This window comes from Trematomus bernacchii, unplaced genomic scaffold, assembly GCF_902827165.1.
Source record: "Trematomus bernacchii unplaced genomic scaffold, fTreBer1.1, whole genome shotgun sequence".
NCBI classification, from domain to species: domain Eukaryota; kingdom Metazoa; phylum Chordata; class Actinopteri; order Perciformes; family Nototheniidae; genus Trematomus; species Trematomus bernacchii.
Window position 1 is genome coordinate 4,757,168 of NW_022988098.1, and position 18,234 is coordinate 4,775,401.

The 18,234-nt window shown below is 40.1% G+C and overlaps 1 protein-coding gene across 3 annotated transcripts in view; it reads right to left on the reverse strand.

The window, feature by feature from the left end:
- LOC117475451 (FERM domain-containing protein 4B-like) overlaps positions 1–18,234 on the reverse strand; it is a 55,576-nt gene that overhangs the window by 28,866 nt on the left and 8,476 nt on the right. For all 3 annotated transcript variants that reach the window (XM_034121661.1, XM_034121663.1, XM_034121662.1), the window contains exons 2-7: positions 5,245–5,310; positions 4,376–4,470; positions 4,096–4,188; positions 3,742–3,826; positions 2,445–2,501; positions 2,041–2,063 (exon numbers count right to left, since the gene is read on the reverse strand). In XM_034121661.1, the coding sequence (XP_033977552.1) occupies positions 2,041–2,063; positions 2,445–2,501; positions 3,742–3,826; positions 4,096–4,188; positions 4,376–4,470; positions 5,245–5,310 (419 nt within the window). The remainder of the gene's footprint in view (positions 1–2,040; positions 2,064–2,444; positions 2,502–3,741; positions 3,827–4,095; positions 4,189–4,375; positions 4,471–5,244; positions 5,311–18,234) is intronic.

Consider the following 18,234-nt stretch of genomic DNA (forward strand, 5'->3'; position numbering starts at 1 on the left):
AATATACAGTGGCGTAGACACCGTCTGTATCTTACCTACAAGAAAAGATTCCCGCTGTTACTCTTAAACTGCTAAAGACATATAGTTAAGGACATGGATCTATATAGTGATTTCCTGCCGTTTTCTACAATTCCTTTAATCAACCTCTTGAGAACAGTTTGAACTTGTTGCAGTCGGCTATGGATTAAACCTCCAGGTGGTGTGAATCAGTACGGTAAGAACAAAATGCAATGCAAAACTGACATAGCAAAAGAAAAAACTGAGACAAGTACAATTGGAAACCCGATGGTGCATTAATTCAATGCACAGCAGGGGGTTGGCCCACACCGCCTCAACAACAGTGAGTCTTCTTGACGCCAGGTTGTCTGCCATTGGACAGTGGGTCTGGCTCATCCCTCTTAAGGCAGCTGGCTGGAGGAGGAGGAGGAGGTCTCCCCAACTCCTCCACAGCTAATCTTGCAGCTCCAGGGCCCTTTTGCTCATACAGTGCAGAGACATTTATATAATATGCTTTATGAGGGGAATTACGGGGCCTGTACTCTTAGAGAAGAAGGTATAAAGGACAGTAATGAAACACTGCTTCAGGACAGCAGGGGATGCATCACTTCAATAGAATAGTGATAGATTTGTGTGCTACATTCAAGTAAGAGAAGAGAAGTTTGAGGTAAACAATTTAACTGTGTTTTATTAAATGTGTTACAGCCTAACATCTGAATCAGAATGTGCAGGAGAAAGTAGTATCTGTGCAAATAAAGAGCTCATTTTGGGCACACTCCTATTGTCGCTGATTCTTCCAGATTTGTTGGCAGGTTGTCTTTTACTGTGCTTTCAGAATCAGTACAAAGTGCAGCCCATCCCCACTCCCACATGAGATGAAAGTTCAGACCACACACTGCACTTCACACTGAAGTAGTTTGTAATCAAAACACTGAGGCGGCATAAATCTGCACCAATGCTGCAATGACTAATAATTAACATTTATCAGGTTAATCATGCTTTAGATAATGGGGCGCTTTAAGAGCTTGAGAAAGTGCAGCCAAGTTTTTTGCAACAGAACAAAGGCAATGATTTTGACAAGGGCTCAAACTGCATTTTCAGCATTGCTTGTATCGCCATACAAACAGTACACGTGCATTTCCTTACAGAGCACACATCTTTGTGTTAACATAATGGACAGGGAGGCCTTTAGAGGCGACGCTCTGGGAAAACACACAGGTTGTGCTGCTTAGTCACTCACTCAAAGTGCTTTTTTTCAACTTATCACAGCCAATGCCCTTCACTCCTACGGCTGACAAAAAAACAACATACCTTATCAGCAGGTCAAGCCTCTGAAAGCAAACCCCACTATGAAAACATGAGCAGAACAGACTATCTAAGTTTTGTACAGAGCCTCCCATCAGTGTCATGGACCAAATCTTCTACACACAATGTCCATGCATTTGTACAAACTGTTTGTCAGCTCATATGACATTTACTAGGAGATGACGCAATCACAACATGTCAGAAAAACAACTTGTTGCAAGTGTAAACATATTGCATGTGCCAAAAGAACAGCCAAGAGATTTTAAAAAGACAATGTTTGGCAGCAAGCCAGCAGGGGGTTCAGGCCAATGTCACAAGAACAAACCAAGGAAATTATTAACTAAAGGAAGTATAGCATAAAACAAAATCTAAACAGAGTCAAGTTGAACATTAACAGGCTATATACAGTCATCATTTGTACACTGAGCACTAACCAAACAACTTGACACACCAGGCACTGCAGCATTAAAACTAATATTGAAACACACACTAAACTTTACAAATAATAGGTAACAGATGCCTGTGTTAACCAAAACAGCAACCATATCAACATGTAAGTACATATAGCTTTTGAAATACTAATCTTTACATGTACAGGTTTTTTGTTTTAACTACGTTCAAGTCAATGTATCCTGAATTGCTCCCTCAAAACATGTTTTAAATGACAATACAGCTTTGCACGTTTCTACATTTATTTCGTTAAAAGGGTTTTAGGTTATACATTTTAAAACGTCTTACCTTGTGTATTCTCCTTTAGCCTCCTTAAAAAGAGGGAAATAATACAGTTAGTAAAAGCACTATAAGAAAATCCAATACGTATTAATTGATTTAAGTTAACTGTTATGCTAGTGTAAGCTACCTGAACCATCTGCTACAATGGCAACTTTACACGATAAAACATCAAAACATTTAGTTTTACCAAATGTTAATTTATCTAGTACTGGAGATTACACTAACTCAAAAAACTGGCACATTTAAAAGCACATTTTAATTATACAAGAGACAGTTTCTTTAATAATAGCCCCGACCTAAGCACCTCAGGAGAGACAACTGTTTTCAAATATTACCAACCGTCTCCATTCATGTTGTGGGTGAGTGACAAACATTTCAGTGCAGAAAGCCTGCGACAAACTCCTTCTTACCTGCAATGCGAATGCGGCTAACTTGAAAACATTTTCACTCTCCACTTCGATGGTCCCCTGTTGTAAAAAATGTTGAAAATTAACGGTGTCTTTTCGTAAAAACCATGCGCACACAAAGTGCAGCCCGTCCGAAACACTTGACTTGAAAATCCTCCTGTCCCGTACCTCGTCCCACCGTTACCGACCGAACCACTGCCGCACACACAATACGGTGTGTGTGGAACTATCCCTGAAGTGTGTTTACTGCTGTTCTGCAGCGCCTGAGTTAGCCTTAATTTTCTACAGGCGACAAAACACACACTGGTCCCCAGTAAGACTAGTTGAAGGTCCTGCCTGGAGCTACAGCCCCCTCTGTAAAGTGGTACGGTCCGAAAGCAGGTTCAACAGTCTCCGTCTCCCATGGTGACCAGCCAGCTCTCCCCGCGAAAAAAAAGCTGCACTGCAACGTCTAATCATATGCTGCATTCAAGTGCTCCTCGTACGGTTCCAAATCCACATACAGCAACTATCTTCCTAGAACTGTATCGATATGGCTGGTATCACACTTTGTCCTTTATTTGAATTGTAGCCAAAATTACACAAGTGACTGTATTACGTTACTTTTCTTACAGTCCGTTATAATATTGTGTGTTACCATACTAAAATACCGTTGTATTATTTCACTTTGAACTATGTTATCCAATTGTTTTGAGGAAACACTTGCTACAAGATTCATGTGAGGATTTACTTTGCTTTAAAAGCTACAAAATCTACTTAAATCAATCAAAACTAAATACCCCACCTTATCCTGATAATAGCCTTAACCTGTAACTTTTCAAAACTCTGTAAGTGTTGAGAAATACTTTTGAAGGAAATACTAATAGTTGCATCAAACAATAACATATTGCTTGCATGACCGTATGAATAATAAATGTGCGTAAAAGTGTGACATTTCAAACAGCACTTGAACGCAGCACTAAGAGCAACATCAGTGTGCGTCAAGAGTTTCAAAAATGTAAATGTTGTGACATTACTGAGACACTTATTTTTTCAATAAACAGCATGGTATGAATCATTTCAATATAAACACAACAGAAATATCCAACATATTGATCATCTGACTATCAACCCCAAGTTTAAAGAAATCTGTTGCCCATGAATCTGTAAATTAAGACTTTTTTCCTTTCAATTGTTGGATAGATCTCTTATCATACTATCAACTAAAGTGTTTAATGATCTGGAACTGAAGGATATACAACATTGAATTACTAGGATATAAACATAAATATATGCTTAAATAATGCTTAAAAACACTTACATTAAACACTAAAGATTTAGCGTTCAGGAAGAAGAGCTCCACTGTTGCGTTGTCTTTCAAGTAGGTGATCTTCTCAATGTAAAATCTGAGAAGAAATGTGTAGGTCAATACATTTAGCATTTAATCAGAGACTTAATTGTAGTGAAAGAGTTTATCAATCACATAAAAAGCATGTGTAAACTGTTGCATCGCTGCCACCTGCTGGTCAGGACATGCCTTGGAGGCCATAAAGCTCTCAACACACAAACCATATTCTTCTTATTAGGCCTCTCCTTTCTTCAGTATCGGCTGACGTTACTAATAAAGCACAGCAGTATTCAACATTTGGCAAGCTTTTACAGTAAAAGCACTCACCTCACGAGGAATTTGAGTTCCAAAGGGCCCGAAGTCTTGGAGAAGTCATGATCGAGGACTTTACGATCCAGCTGGAGCCAGTTATTCTGGCCCCTGTTCAGGGAAAGAGGAACACATCATGTGTTGAAATACTGCTATCGTAAAGGCTTCTGTCAAAAAGGATTGGTTCTTAATCAACCAACCTCTTTCATTTAAAGAAAATATACTGTATAAAAAAACAAACACACACTGCTGAATGTTTTGTCTGTAAAAAGCCTGTTATAGAAGGAAATGTACTTACGTGTCATCTATGTAGCTCAACCCAAAGTATTCCTTCTCCTTCAGGGTAAAATGTGAAGCCACCAAATCTAACAGCTCACGGGACAACAGCTTGGGCTGTAAAGTTTAGATTAAAAACAAAGACATTCAGTCAAGATTAGAGCTAAAACTAACAATTATCTTTCTAGATTAATTGATGAATCTTATGGTCTATAAATTGTCAGAAAATAGTGATAAATGTCCATCCTATTTTCTCAAAGTCCAAAATGATGTCTTTATATATATATCTTGTTTTTGAAGTTCATTTATTCTTGCATTTTACTTGCACCATTGTGTCACCTTGTCTTTTTCTATGACTTGATGTCTTAATTATTGTATTTTGCACTGTTGGAAGAGCCTAGGATTTAATATTTTCATTGCCAACAACTACGCTGTATTGTGCATATGAGCATAAAACCTTTGAGCCTTCAAATATTTTGAATCCAAACCCCAAAGATAGTAAGTTTAATAGAACAGCGAAAAGCAGGAACTCTTCCTATTTGATGGGCTAAAACAGCACTTTCTCCCATCTTGTATGAAAAATCAAAAAAGTCGATGATTATTTCTTCTGTAATGACTTATCAATTGGTCGACTAATTGATTTAGCTTTAGTGTAGATCATTATTATGCTAAGCGGTGTGTGAGACACTGTGAAACAGTGACAAAAGGTAGCCTCAATTTGATGAGGAATCGAAGCAAAATAGGAACCACAGGATATTCGATTAGGACTTCTTTACAATAATGAACTACAGACATAATTAAATCCTACAAAATGTCAGCACATGACTATAATCTCACAGGTCTATGCAGCCTAGTTTGTGCCTGAGGAGGCGAGCAGAAAGTGTCCTCTACCTGAACCAGCAGCTCCAGCTTCCTGTCATCGAGGAGGTGAACCTGACACTGACGGCCCTCTGTCATCTGCAGGAGAAAACACATGAGACATGACAACACAGCCACTACACACTATCTCTCCACCTCCACCTCCACCTCCACCTCCACCTCTCCACTCAAAGCTGCTCTTCCACTATTTCAGCCCAGGGGATAAAATAGCTTCTTTTTTTTTCTCTCGAGTGACTCACCTGAATGTCATGTTTGCCTTTGTGCAGAATGAATAGGTAAAAGGAGCCACCACACTCCCAAATATCAAAGTAATTTGCAAGATCCTCATGTTTATCAGTGTAAAGTGTATAAAAACTAGATATTTCAGCCGTAAATCAGCTCTTTATAGGTGCACCATGAATCATAAAAAGACTCTGAGTTCCTCCACACATGCTATTGTCTTTCTCTCCCACACATCCTTCCTCTGCAACAACAGAGAAAATCCCTGTAATGTCAAATTCCCAAAGACAATGAAGTGCCACTGCATAGTTTAATTGAATTGCAGCTGCATTGTCTAAGATGAATAGCTTTAGGATTCATTCTGTTGCACTCAGCAGAACTGCCTTTCAATGCAGGATAAGGTTTACATATTGTGGGGATGGATAATAGTTATATTTCAGTGTGTTAAACTTCTGCCAACGTTTAGTCTCATATTCTGTATTTAAACGTTTTTTATTCCTGTGTCTGAATTCTGTTTGTATCATCTGCTGGGATGCTGTTTGTAAATGGAATCTCTACTGTTTTGATTGTAAAGAAAGAACTGTAGCTTTCCACAGTGTATGTCTTATGTAGTGAATGGCTTAAATACAGAGGTCGTGAGAGGTCAAGTTAGAAAAAAGAAATCTGTTGATCTTTAATTAAGTCTGATCTAAATTGGTTTTCTTTCCTGTGTTTATGAGTTAAGAACCAGTAAACAAAAACGTGTGTAATTCTTTGTTATATTTCAAAACAGGTCAAAAAAATGTTGGTTAGGTTTTCTTTTGCCAAGATCGTTTTGTCTTTGTTTTTGTAATACTCATTTTGGCCACAGGAAGCTGAATATTTCACGTTTTAAAGGATTCTTTAAAGAAGTCACATTCATTCAACATAACTGGCTGACACAAAATATATACTTTGATATAGTGGAGGTAACGAAAAAGAGACAGCAGTGCATGCCAGAACCATTAAGTAAACCAAAAGCACCAATTTCCACCAGGACTGTTAGATCGCTTTTACAAACAAAAACTTATTTCATAAGAAAAGTATTGGGAAGATGCTTTATGATCATCTTCCTGGCAATAATCACTGTTATGTGGTTTTCTACATTGTTTCTTCATAATCTACTAATGGTTATTCCTGACCGTTTTTCAACAGCTTCCTTATGTTCACTTACCATCTTAAATTGCTACTTAATATTTTACTATGAATAGGTATTTTTTGTTTTAATCTTTAGTAACATGTGCCAGCCTCTTTATGTCATATTTTAAGACTACTCTTTTTAGTACAGATTTCATGGAGAAGATGCAGATATATTCGATTACACTGTGAAACTTCTGAAATACCTCAAGCATTGAACTTAAATGACTGTGTTTGTTGCCTGGCTGCTCTTTGCAACTCTTTTTTTCTCAGTTAAACACATGTGGCATCCAAGTGTTTGGCTCCTGTGTTGGAAAGTGAGGGTCACGCTATAGCGTCCAGCAAGAAGACGCCCTCTGGCTCCGAGCGTAAAACGTCACTCTTCTAGGACACATTGTTCTGTGCACCACAACAGAGCTGTCGTTCCACTTTATACGGCTCAAGTTGCTTTTTCACTTTGTTGTTTTTCAACGCCCTCAACCACAGTGAGATTTTAGGGTCTGCGGCTAAAACTGTACTTCTTAACAAACGTTTTAATATGCAGTCACGCTAACTCGCTAACTTTTCATCTTAAGCCCCACATTTTACCACAATACCATCGCAGAGGTCCTTCAAAGGAAAGACTAACCCTGACCAATAAAAATAAAAATAATAAAACAACTGAAGCTAACCTCAATATAAACCACACCTGGATTTAATGTATCATGACATGAAACATAACTGTGGCTGTTGAACACATAGTTTAATCTGGGATTCATGATTGAATTAACCCTTTCATGAATTGTGTCTTTCCAGGGCACAAGCCTTTCCCATTTATCAATGCTGCATTGTTGCAGGGCAATGACATCAAAACATAAATGGACAAAGGCCTTTAGTTAACAGTCAAGCTCACAGCCAGCCATTGAGTGTAAGATTTAACACTAAAATATATGCATGCTAATTCAAATCCAAGTGCTTTCACCTGAATGCTCAAGGACTTTTCACCTAGGATTTAGTGCATTTTGTGATGTAGATATATTGTAGAATATTTACAATTGCATTAACAACAAAGAACTGGCAACTCTTCAAAGACAGTTTCTATATTTCAGAGGCTGACAGATCACTGCGCTCAGCCCCAGAAGAGAGGACCTGAGCTTCAGAGAGGACCTGAGCTTCAGAGAGGACCTGAGCTTCAGAGCGAGGTCCCAGATGTTAAAGGAAAGGTCATCACAGTGACAGGGAGGTCGTCCCCCTTAAGCTCTGTCATTACGGCCCTGATGGGGCCCCCTTCACATGACCCCCAGCCCACTGACCTGACCAGGATGAACTGAGGCCATCATGCATTTCTACTGCCTTATGAAGCAATAGGTAGACCTGGTTAAAAAGGTAATGAAGCTACAAAATGAATGTAGTGGTTGCATGTTAATGCATCTGTAATAAGGATCCAGCAATAACATATAATTCAAACAGGAGCCATTCTGCACACTCAGTACTTTCACTTTGATTCTTGAAAGGCAATACCTAACTTTCTAAATCACAAAATTCTCATTCTGAAACGGGAAGAAGGGAAAACGGATAAAAGGGATCTGATATTTGTGCTTCTTCTTACACCTCATTTCAAGATAACACCAGAGACTCAAAGGGCTGTTCAAAGAGTTTCAGGTGTTGAATGTAGTTTTTACGGAAGAGATTTAGGGCCAGCCATCCAATATGGAGAATAATGTCTAATTTGCTGAAGCTAGTGGTTCAATTTGTTCTGCACATTTAGATTTCTCGACATTTCGACATAATCTCAAAATTAAAAAATGTTTATTCTCCTTATTCCTAGCCCATACATTCGTTCATAGCATTTAAAGGGAATTGCAGATCCAAATAACTATCTTAATGTAAATGTTCTCAAGTGTCACCAGGTACATTTTTCAAGCTATTTTTAATTTATACTTTATTTTTGTATCTGTATAGGTAAATAATGGGGGTAAATATAGCTCATAGCCCCTAATACATTTTCACATAGCAATATACTCAGACAAAAAAAAAAATCAAACTAGAGAAACCTGACCATTTTCAAGTAGAGTTAACCCCACAGACAGCGTTCAGGTGTTCCAACAATGCATTTCAAAGACAACTTTGAAAACGTTCTTCTCATCAGCCAGCCGGAGAGATCAAACGGCCGGTCATGCTGCTTTCTAATGACTGCCATATGCTGAGGGAGAGACCCTTGTTAAAACACAGGCTCTGTGACTCACCAAGAGCCTGTGTCTCCTCACATCCACACAAATAAACACATGCATACACTAATGAGCCAGATGAGAATAAAGCACTGACTCAGATTATAAGTAATCCAATCCATAAAAGTTCAATTCAAGAGATCCATCTGGCACTCAGTAATGAATCCAGCAGACAGCCAATAAAGCAAACAAATAAAAACCGCTGTATTCAAACTATTTATACAGAATTATTTCCGCTGCCATGGCTCAAGGAGCTGTCATACCTGGTAGCATTTCCCAATCGTGAACCAGGCATCTAGGAAGCGCCTGCAGGGCATCAGCCCGCTGTTGTACCAGCTCCTCAGTGTCTGATGTGCCATGCTCCAGACAAGCTGACTGCCCGACGCCACCAGGTCTTCCATCCCACGTATGATGCGCACAGCCATGGTTTTAATGCCTTTTCCTACAGCTGCTGATGACGCCTCAGAACCGGGAGAAATGTGCAGACTACTTTGTTGTGCTCAAGCTGAAAGGAGCATGTACTCTGACACACACACAGTGTCCTTACTATGTTTCCCCGAGCTGATGTAATGTCAGTGAGTCGGTGCTCTGGAGAGGCTGGAGCGGAGCAGCGTGCCTCAGGCTCAGTGCTGGGCCCCGGTCCAAAACACTGCCTCATACAGTGCAAGGGAGGGCAGGACAGAACCACGAGGCTCTCGTCTCCCCTCCACATAAACACATTTGTAAACAAACAGAAACAAACACAGACTGGCCACTCCAACTTTAAAATCACTTTCGAACACAGTAACATTGTGGTGAAAATGTTTTGTTTTTAGGCCATAAAATCAAGTTGCACCAAAATATGTTCCTTTATTTTTGCTCTACTAAGGGAAAATGACCTCATCTTTGATTTTATTGTATCATTTCAGCATTTATTGTCTAAAACAATGGGTGTGGGAATGGTCTTGTCACTTTGTCTGGGCTGTGGGAGCAATTTCCTGAGGAGACCAGACATCTCCACCCAGTATATTGTGCAGGAACAGTTAACTAAATAATTGGTCCTGTTAGGATCAGCAGGGAGGGTAGAACTGACGGGGCAAAAACTAAAAATGCAACTGCAGGAGAAAAGATCTGGGGAAGGCTTTGATGTTCGAATGTAGACTCACAACCAGACGTCTTTGCTTTGCACAGCTGCAGTTAATAAGCAAAATGTGGCACACAGGCCGCACACCTGACTCAGATAAACAAGTCAGAGAACACTGAGAAAAGCAATGCAGAAGGAAAAGAGGAGATGGGGCAGCTCTCAGTGGAAACAATATCCTGCTGCGTGTTTATGTGACCCCAATTCTGAGAAAGCTTAAGTGTCCACAGACAAAATAGAAGTGTGCTATTGAAGACAATGAGCGTAATTGTCTGAGTGAATGTAGCCAAAAGGCTAGAGGCGTAAAGCTGTGATTTTTTATTAATATTTCTGACAATAATATAAATTAAAGTAAATGAGTGCTGTTTTCAGGTCAACTATTAACCACATCAACCTTCACATACAGTTAGTTATCGTTTAAAAAACGTACCACATTGAAACTACGGAAGCTCTGAGAGGCAGGAGAGAAAACTAAATTGTTGACATCCATTTTTATCTCAGTCTGTTCTTGTTATAACAGGTCAAATTGTGTGTTTGTAATAGTCATTTCGGCCACAAAAGGCTGAAGTTCCACAATGCCCATTTCACTAAATAGTAATAAAAACATTCATGCTTTCCTCCAGGATTGTTTTCAAACACAAGTAAATTGTGTGACACACACACTTTATGTACCTTCGGTTTTAGATTGCATGGAGAAATTAAGGTTTATCTGAGAAAAACACAATTGCTTTTACTCCTACAGAGCATATCCGAGAAGATATGGGAAAATTAAGGAACGTAGAAAGATTTTCTTGGCAAAACCTATTTGGTTTTACCTGATAAAAACAGAGTTAACTAAACAATGTCAATTAGACTTAGGAAACACATGACCACAATTGTTTTTTTCACACTGCCCTCTCAGGGCTTTCATACGCAACACTGCACAGACAAGTAATAAACAAAAGCTTAGCGCCTGTCACAAACAGTCATGCATCAAATTGCTTTGCTGCATGCAGTAACGCATGTGAGTGTAAATCCACTCTGAAGCTCACATGTTGGAAATAAGCCTATTAATTACCACACTTATGCAGGCAGTGAACTGGCTACACTGAGCAGTGGTGGGCAGCTGTGACATTGGGCGTTTATAAAAAAAAATGGGATTAAAAGAATATCTAAAATCATCCAGGCACAAACGGATTCCTTTATTGTAAACTGTACTGTGAGGAATAGTTCAGCATTTTGTGCTTATTTGTTTTATTGCCAAGAGTAAGATGAGGAAATATGTACTACTGTCGGGGAATATAAAGCCAGAGACAGAAGACAGCTTAGCATAAAAACTAGAAAAACAATTGACACCCCCTTTAGTCTTATATGTAAGTGAACATAGTACAGTCTTCAGAATCTCTGGGGTCTTCTCGTCATGGTAGGGTTGGCAGGTAGTGGAAGGTACCAGAAAGTGACTGCACTCGGACAGGAAATAGTCCCACAAACAACTTGTAAAACCAGTTTTATCTCAGACTATACTTTTTATCAGCGTTTCTTCTTGCCATTTGTTCACACTGTACGGATCAATCGAAGGGCCATGATGTGGAGTTCACACTGAGCGTAAAACAGAACCCCCAGTCGGTTTCTATCCTGAGACACATCCAATAAAGTTTATTTAAACAAGGCAAGCAAGTCCTCCTCAACAATGTTGACAAAGAGAGAAAATGGCAGCCTTATTGCAATATGAAGTAAGAAATAATAAAGGGAAATATGGAGCCACAGACGATATGGGAGACTGGTATCAATCTTCTCATCTCAGTCTGTGCAAGAAAGCAAATAATTGTATTTTCCAATTTCCTTTCAATCTATGGAAAAATAAATCCCCAGCTGTCGATGACTGTCAGGGAATCTCCTGATATAATATTTATCTTAAACACAATAGACACTCTATGCTTCTTAACATATACAGGCGGATATTGTAGCGTTAAACCAGAAATAATGCGAATGTGCTGTTACTCCACCATCCCACCGAAACAAGTGAATTCCCTATTTAAAGGAATGGATGCACCAGAACCAGCTGACCATGATAAACACAGGCAGATGTGTGCGGCCACAGCTGCCTGGAGCGACAACTAAACAAAAGGTGGACACAAGCCGATGCTCGTACACATGATCGTCACGTGTTGTTGTCCACATAATGGTTATTAATACAGGCATTTTGATGCATCTAGGAGCACATGGTTTCTAAATTGTGCACACGTGCATGAAGAAAACATATTTTAAATATTTGCCAACATTTCACCTGTATGATCACTCTTACGTAATCAAGAAAAGGTTCATTGGGAAATATGCAATGTAGATTCTATTGGATTTTAAAAGGGCATTATTAAGCTTTTTTGGGGGGTCTTTCCTGTAGTGTGTTATCGAGGTTGTTGTGCATGTAAATGGTCTGCAAAGGCTGAAATCCCAAAGTTCCCTCCAGAGGGAGTTTCTCTCCGAAACGCCTGCATTCGGCTCTATGTTTTCTTCTGTAACATAGTGACATCATACGTAACACTCGCGCTTCTTTTGGCTAGCGCTCCAACACATTGTAAGGGGCGGCACATCTCTAAGCGGCTGACCAATCACAACAGAGCCGGCCAGCTAACCAATGGTTTCAGACAGAGGGTGAAAAGAGGTGGTAGAACAGGTGGTTTCTTCTATAGGCAGTAGAAGAAAAATAAAGAGCTTTTTCAACAATAAAGCAGGGAAACATCACATTAGAGGCACAACATCTAAATGTAAAACATAAGAATAATACGTCCTCTTAAAGACCAAAACAATTATGAAATCATGCAATATAGTGAAACCAAAAATAAAAGACTGGTTATTTGTACTGTAAGAGTATGCAGCATTGTCTCTGGAGGTAAGCATACTTCTTTTGAACTCTAAAATACACACACACACGCACGCGCACGCACGCACGCACGCACGCACGCACGCACGCACGCACGCATGCACACACACACACACACACACACACACACACACACACACACACACACACACACACACACACACACACACACACAAGCCAAATGCCTGCAGGCGGTAAATACTCCCAGTTGATTTCCACGCACTATGGGGGTTTCGGTGGGGTGAAGATGTAGGAAGATGCAACGACCTCAGCTAGAATCCGTCTGTGGGAGTGTGCGCTCAGAGAGGGCATCCCATGGGGAAGTGGGAATTAACTGTCTGTGCTGACTCTGAGACAGACAAGGAGCTGTCTATCTTACCCTCAAGTTGTTTGGGTTTCCACGTCTCAGTACTCTCTTTAGCATAAAATAAAAGTTGTATCATTATCTTGCATACATTCTCATTAAAACTTAATTTCCTTTTCCCGTGGTGGCCAGCTTACCCTAGGATGTTGAAATTTGTCATAGCGATCAAGTGTTTGAGAGGTTGTGTGTGTGAATGCATCAACATGTGGATGCGTGCATGTACATGGTCGCAGCTATAATTAATTGGCACTTTTTAGAATTATTATAAAAAGAGATTACAGCAGCTAAGGCTAAGGCTTCTCATTTTCAATATTTGTTATTCTCAACAGTCAGAAGATGATATAATGCCAACACCTAGACTTAGGACAAAGCACAGTTAAATCCATAAAAAACGAAAAACAGACAACAAATCAAATAATAAATGTAATTAAATTAAACAAATAAATAAATAAATAAAACAGCAGCAGTAAGAACCTAATACTTTTCTGTTATATTTATGCCTAAACACTTGTAATACTTAACTAGGGGGCTGTTACTCAGAAGTTTTTCATCCTTTTTCTGCCCTTTTGATTGTCAATTGAAGCATTACATGTTTAACAAACTTTTCATAGAACATATTATCAATTTTGAAAGAGGACTTTCAGCAGTCAAAATGCATTAAAGACCATTCAAGAATAGTATTCTTCTCATACTGACTTTTAAATGTCAGTGCATGTCAGCTATTCTGTCATTTTGAGGAATATCATTTCACAGGCACCTCCATTGCCTTTGTAACTCAGCGGCTGCCGTCTCCAGCCTGGCACCACAGCTGTAAACTAAACACCATGACCTCACACAGGGTCCGTCACCCCCTCTGATGTCACTCCAGTGTCACTCCAATTCTCCACACAAGTCATGTGCTGAACACAAGACAGTGCTCACTTAAAGGCTCATTCTTTTCAAGGCTGTTGTTATACTTTGCCCCTCAGGCGGAGAACAATCAATTGTTGTTGAACTGCAGCACTGGCTTCACGCTGCAATGCCCTTCTACAACCAGCAGATGGTGAGATCGAGTGTCTCACGCAACCCTCAGGGACTGAAAGGGGAAATACATTTAGTGCTGGAAATTGGTAAATTATGCCGTCTGGAGGGTATTCCTATTATCTTCATGCCAATGTCACGCCCTTTCTACCTAATATAAGGGCTTCATTTCCCTCTCGATGCCTAGATTGAAGGTTTAATAGGAATACAGACAGGCAGGCTGTTACAATGTAGCCCCACTGCTTTGTTCAGTCCCAGAAGTTCAGTTTTAATAGGCCCGAATCTGTTGAGAATACAAGGCAGGGGATGACAGGGGCGGCCGCGCTGCCAAGATCATCACATCTCCCTGTCCCTGGCCTCATTTCAACGCGGGATGGCAATTACCATGTACAGTAAGTGGTAGATTAATTGTCTAAAAGGGGAAGGCCTCTGAGTGATCATAATAGTCTAAGCGGGGCAGGCTAACAGCTGTCATCCTCACGGGCCTACAGCTGACGGGCCATGCCACATACTGAGTTGCAGCTGACGCGCTGAATGGGAGACACTCTGTCCAGTACGCCTGACACACTCCACAACACACACACACACCATTGTTGTTAGTTATCATGTGCTTGCCCCAGAGGACCCTGCCTGCTGCTCGCGTGTCAAGCTGCCTAAATGTAACTCGTGGTCAGAAATGGAGCAGGTGGACCCAGCTGTCAGAAATCATGAAACTCGATAGGAGGATGAATTTGTAGTCATACATCATAGATGAATAGATTAAGTTCATGAAACATGTAGCAGGGCCATCTCTGGTCACGCACAGAGCATGTACCACCGTTTGATGGGCTTTGCTACTGCAAGCCTGATGTACACGAATCCTGAAGTGAATGGCTTCTGTCTTATTTGGATATATGCATTGTAAATCAACTAATTGATTGATAGAAAAATAATGGTCCACTATTTTAATGGTCGATTAAAGTGGTTTTTCATGCAAAATAGACCAAAAAAGGCTGTTTTTAGCTTCTCATATAGAGTCTTTAGTTTTTTCTCCATTGTATATCATATTTAAGTGATAAAGTGGGTTTTAAACTGAATAAACTATGAAATATAGACCGGGATGGACCATTTATTACACATTTCTGACATTTTATTCAACAAAGGATTGATATTGAAATGAATACCCGAATTCATAGTGAAGGTAATCGTAAATCGCCCGGTTTGTCTTTCTTTCCTAGACACATGCTTTGACAGCATTAAATCAACAAAAAAAAGGAGTGGCAGATTGTAAAATAAGTCTGAGATTTTATGATTTTTTAACAACCATGCTTGTTTCTGCGTGGTTGCCACTATAAATCCAGACAGAAATTCTCGCTGAATATGTTTAACAAAGTCACAATACATCTTAATTGCAGCCAATTAACACCATGTGATCAGGCTCCATTTGGCAAATGAATGGCGAGACAGAAAAGCTTTTTGTGTGTTTAGGCGCTACAGTCAATCTCAGCTTTGTGTGGCAAGGCAGGGGGTAGAAACAGAAAAAAAGCAGCGAAAGAGGCGAGGGCCCGGGGGCTTCAGACTGCCACCATTCGCTTGTCTGTTGGGATCTGTGGCAAACTCCTCCTGCTATACGGGACGAGGGTCTCGCTGGAGGCCACAGGGCATCACAAACCATGTGGGTGTGTATAAACCAGATGCTATGTGGAGGAGGTCAGAGCGGGGGAAGTGTGTGAGGGGCAGAGGCCAGCAGCCCCTCACTGTCTGCTGTAACAAAATGTTGCCCCGAGGGGCTGTGGGTGCTCAGATTTGTCCAGACATCTCTTTGAAGGAGCATAAAGAGCCTGTGTCATGAGTTTTCAATATCATAGCCAAGTGATGGAAAATATGAATGGCCATGGCGGACATCTCCACAGGCGTCCAAATGAAACAAAGAGAAAGCAAAAGAGATGAAGCAGAGAAGGGGGAGGGGAGGAGACACCACCAGTGAGGGGCTGTAATGAGCCTTGAGGCGATGGAGAGGGGGACATTATAGCAGGAAGAAAAAGTAATAATTTAAAATTGTTTTGCGTCTAGGAGTATTAAACGCATATCATAAAAGCCTTTCCATATTGATGTTTAATGATCTCTCAGGCAATGAACCACGATAGTTCACTTATAGTTCAGTATGAATGCTGTTTATTATTAGCTATCCTGGGAATTAGTAAATGCAGAAGAATAACAACCCTTGGAAAAGTATAAGTGAATTAAAACCATAATCTGTTTAATTTCCATAGATAATTGTAAATTATGCCTTAAGGGAGAGTGTGTGCAGAACCAAGGCTTTACATTAAGCTTCCTAATATGCTAGTTTAAGAGCCGTGCAGCCATAAGTGAACCTCAACTTTAAAGAGGGATTTCCCAATGATCTGATGGGCCATTATTCAGAAACAGCAATAGCCTGTAACATTTCCCATTGGACAAAGCGCCCATTGGTTCAACAGGCAATTTCCCTGAAAGCAAACACTAATTGTTCAGAAAGCACATTGCTCTGGAAATACACACTGGCAACCACACAAGCAAACATAGCAATATTCCTACTATGGCAAATGCATGACTCAGCTTCTGATTGGCTGTTACGCATTGCCTTTGTTTGTCAGGGTCTTTACATTAAGGTCATCAGGAGTGTATTGGTTAGGGTTATGGTTAACCACTCAGGCAGAGTACCGCAGGTCATTACTTTGTTAGAGTACGCATATTAAGACATTGCTATCATTTTCTGAACATTTTGCATTTGTTTATGGGAGAATTGGGCAATTTTGCTATTGGGATTTTGGAAAAATAGTACATCGGAACAAAGGCATGACACCCTGTGAGCCATGCTAACATAATTATGCGTACGTGCTCGTAATGACAAAGCACACATGGTGGTGTTTAGCAGGTATAATGTATGTTAAGTTGAGGGTGTTAGCATGCTAACATTTGCTGCCTAAACTGGTAGAGCTGAGGCTAATGGGAATGCCATATGTTTGTGAACAGAATGCTCACTAACCTAATGATGGCCTTAAATGAGAAGTCAAGGCAACTTCAAAAATGTGGTACAATTCATCCTGACTGGGGACATTGATGTGTGGACCAGATGCCCTGGTGATACATCCATTAGTTGTTGAGATGGTCAGCCTGGACCAAAGTGGACTCACTGATATAATGACATTGCCATCCCAAAAACACCACCACCACCATGGCTTGAAGATAGCTTTTTTTCTAAAAAAATCAAATGCTCGATTTGATTGCTGACATGTTGCTCATTGGCTTTTTTAATTTGGTTTTAGAACTGCGGACATTTGTTTAATCTGATACCAGAATTTCTGTTATCAACCTCAGAACCCCCTGTGAGGATTATAGCTCCTTTCAATTAAACCAATACATTAACATACACTACTGAGGTTTCTAAATCCATTTTGCCTTTGCATATGCAATTATCACAGTCCTGGCAGTTGATGCGCATTTAGAAGTACAGTAATGAGACCCTCCGGCTTATCACTCTCAATACAAATTGCTCACATGATTATCAGATCAGATATTGCCTTATCTGGCCAACAACACATGTATAAATAAGATCAGATCCAGATACTGTACGTTAAAAGCTGCACTCAAAGCTCTGTATAGACGCACTTCAGAACCTGTTTGGCACAAGTACAGCACTTTAAAACAAATAGTGTAAAAGCCTCTTGTCCCTAGCCCCTGTCACGTCAGTATTAAGCCACCACTATGGCAGAAAACCACCTCTATTTTTGCTTTGCTGTATGGACACAAAAGCTGTTGGTGGGCAGAAAGCTCTCAAAGATTCCAGGTCTGTCAGAGCGATTTGAAGAGGTACCATGATGTGAAGGGACGGTGAGTTCGCTGGCAGTCAAATGGGGATTTATAAGAAGGTGTCTGTAGAATAAAGAGTCCAAAAAAAGGACATCTGTTACTGCTCTATAATGGCTAATTCAGTTCCTTTCCTGTTACTACAACATCACATATTCTGAAACAGCTGCTACACTGCAGATGGATCGTTGCTTTTCAATATTTGATTGGTTAGAAAACACTGTATTTA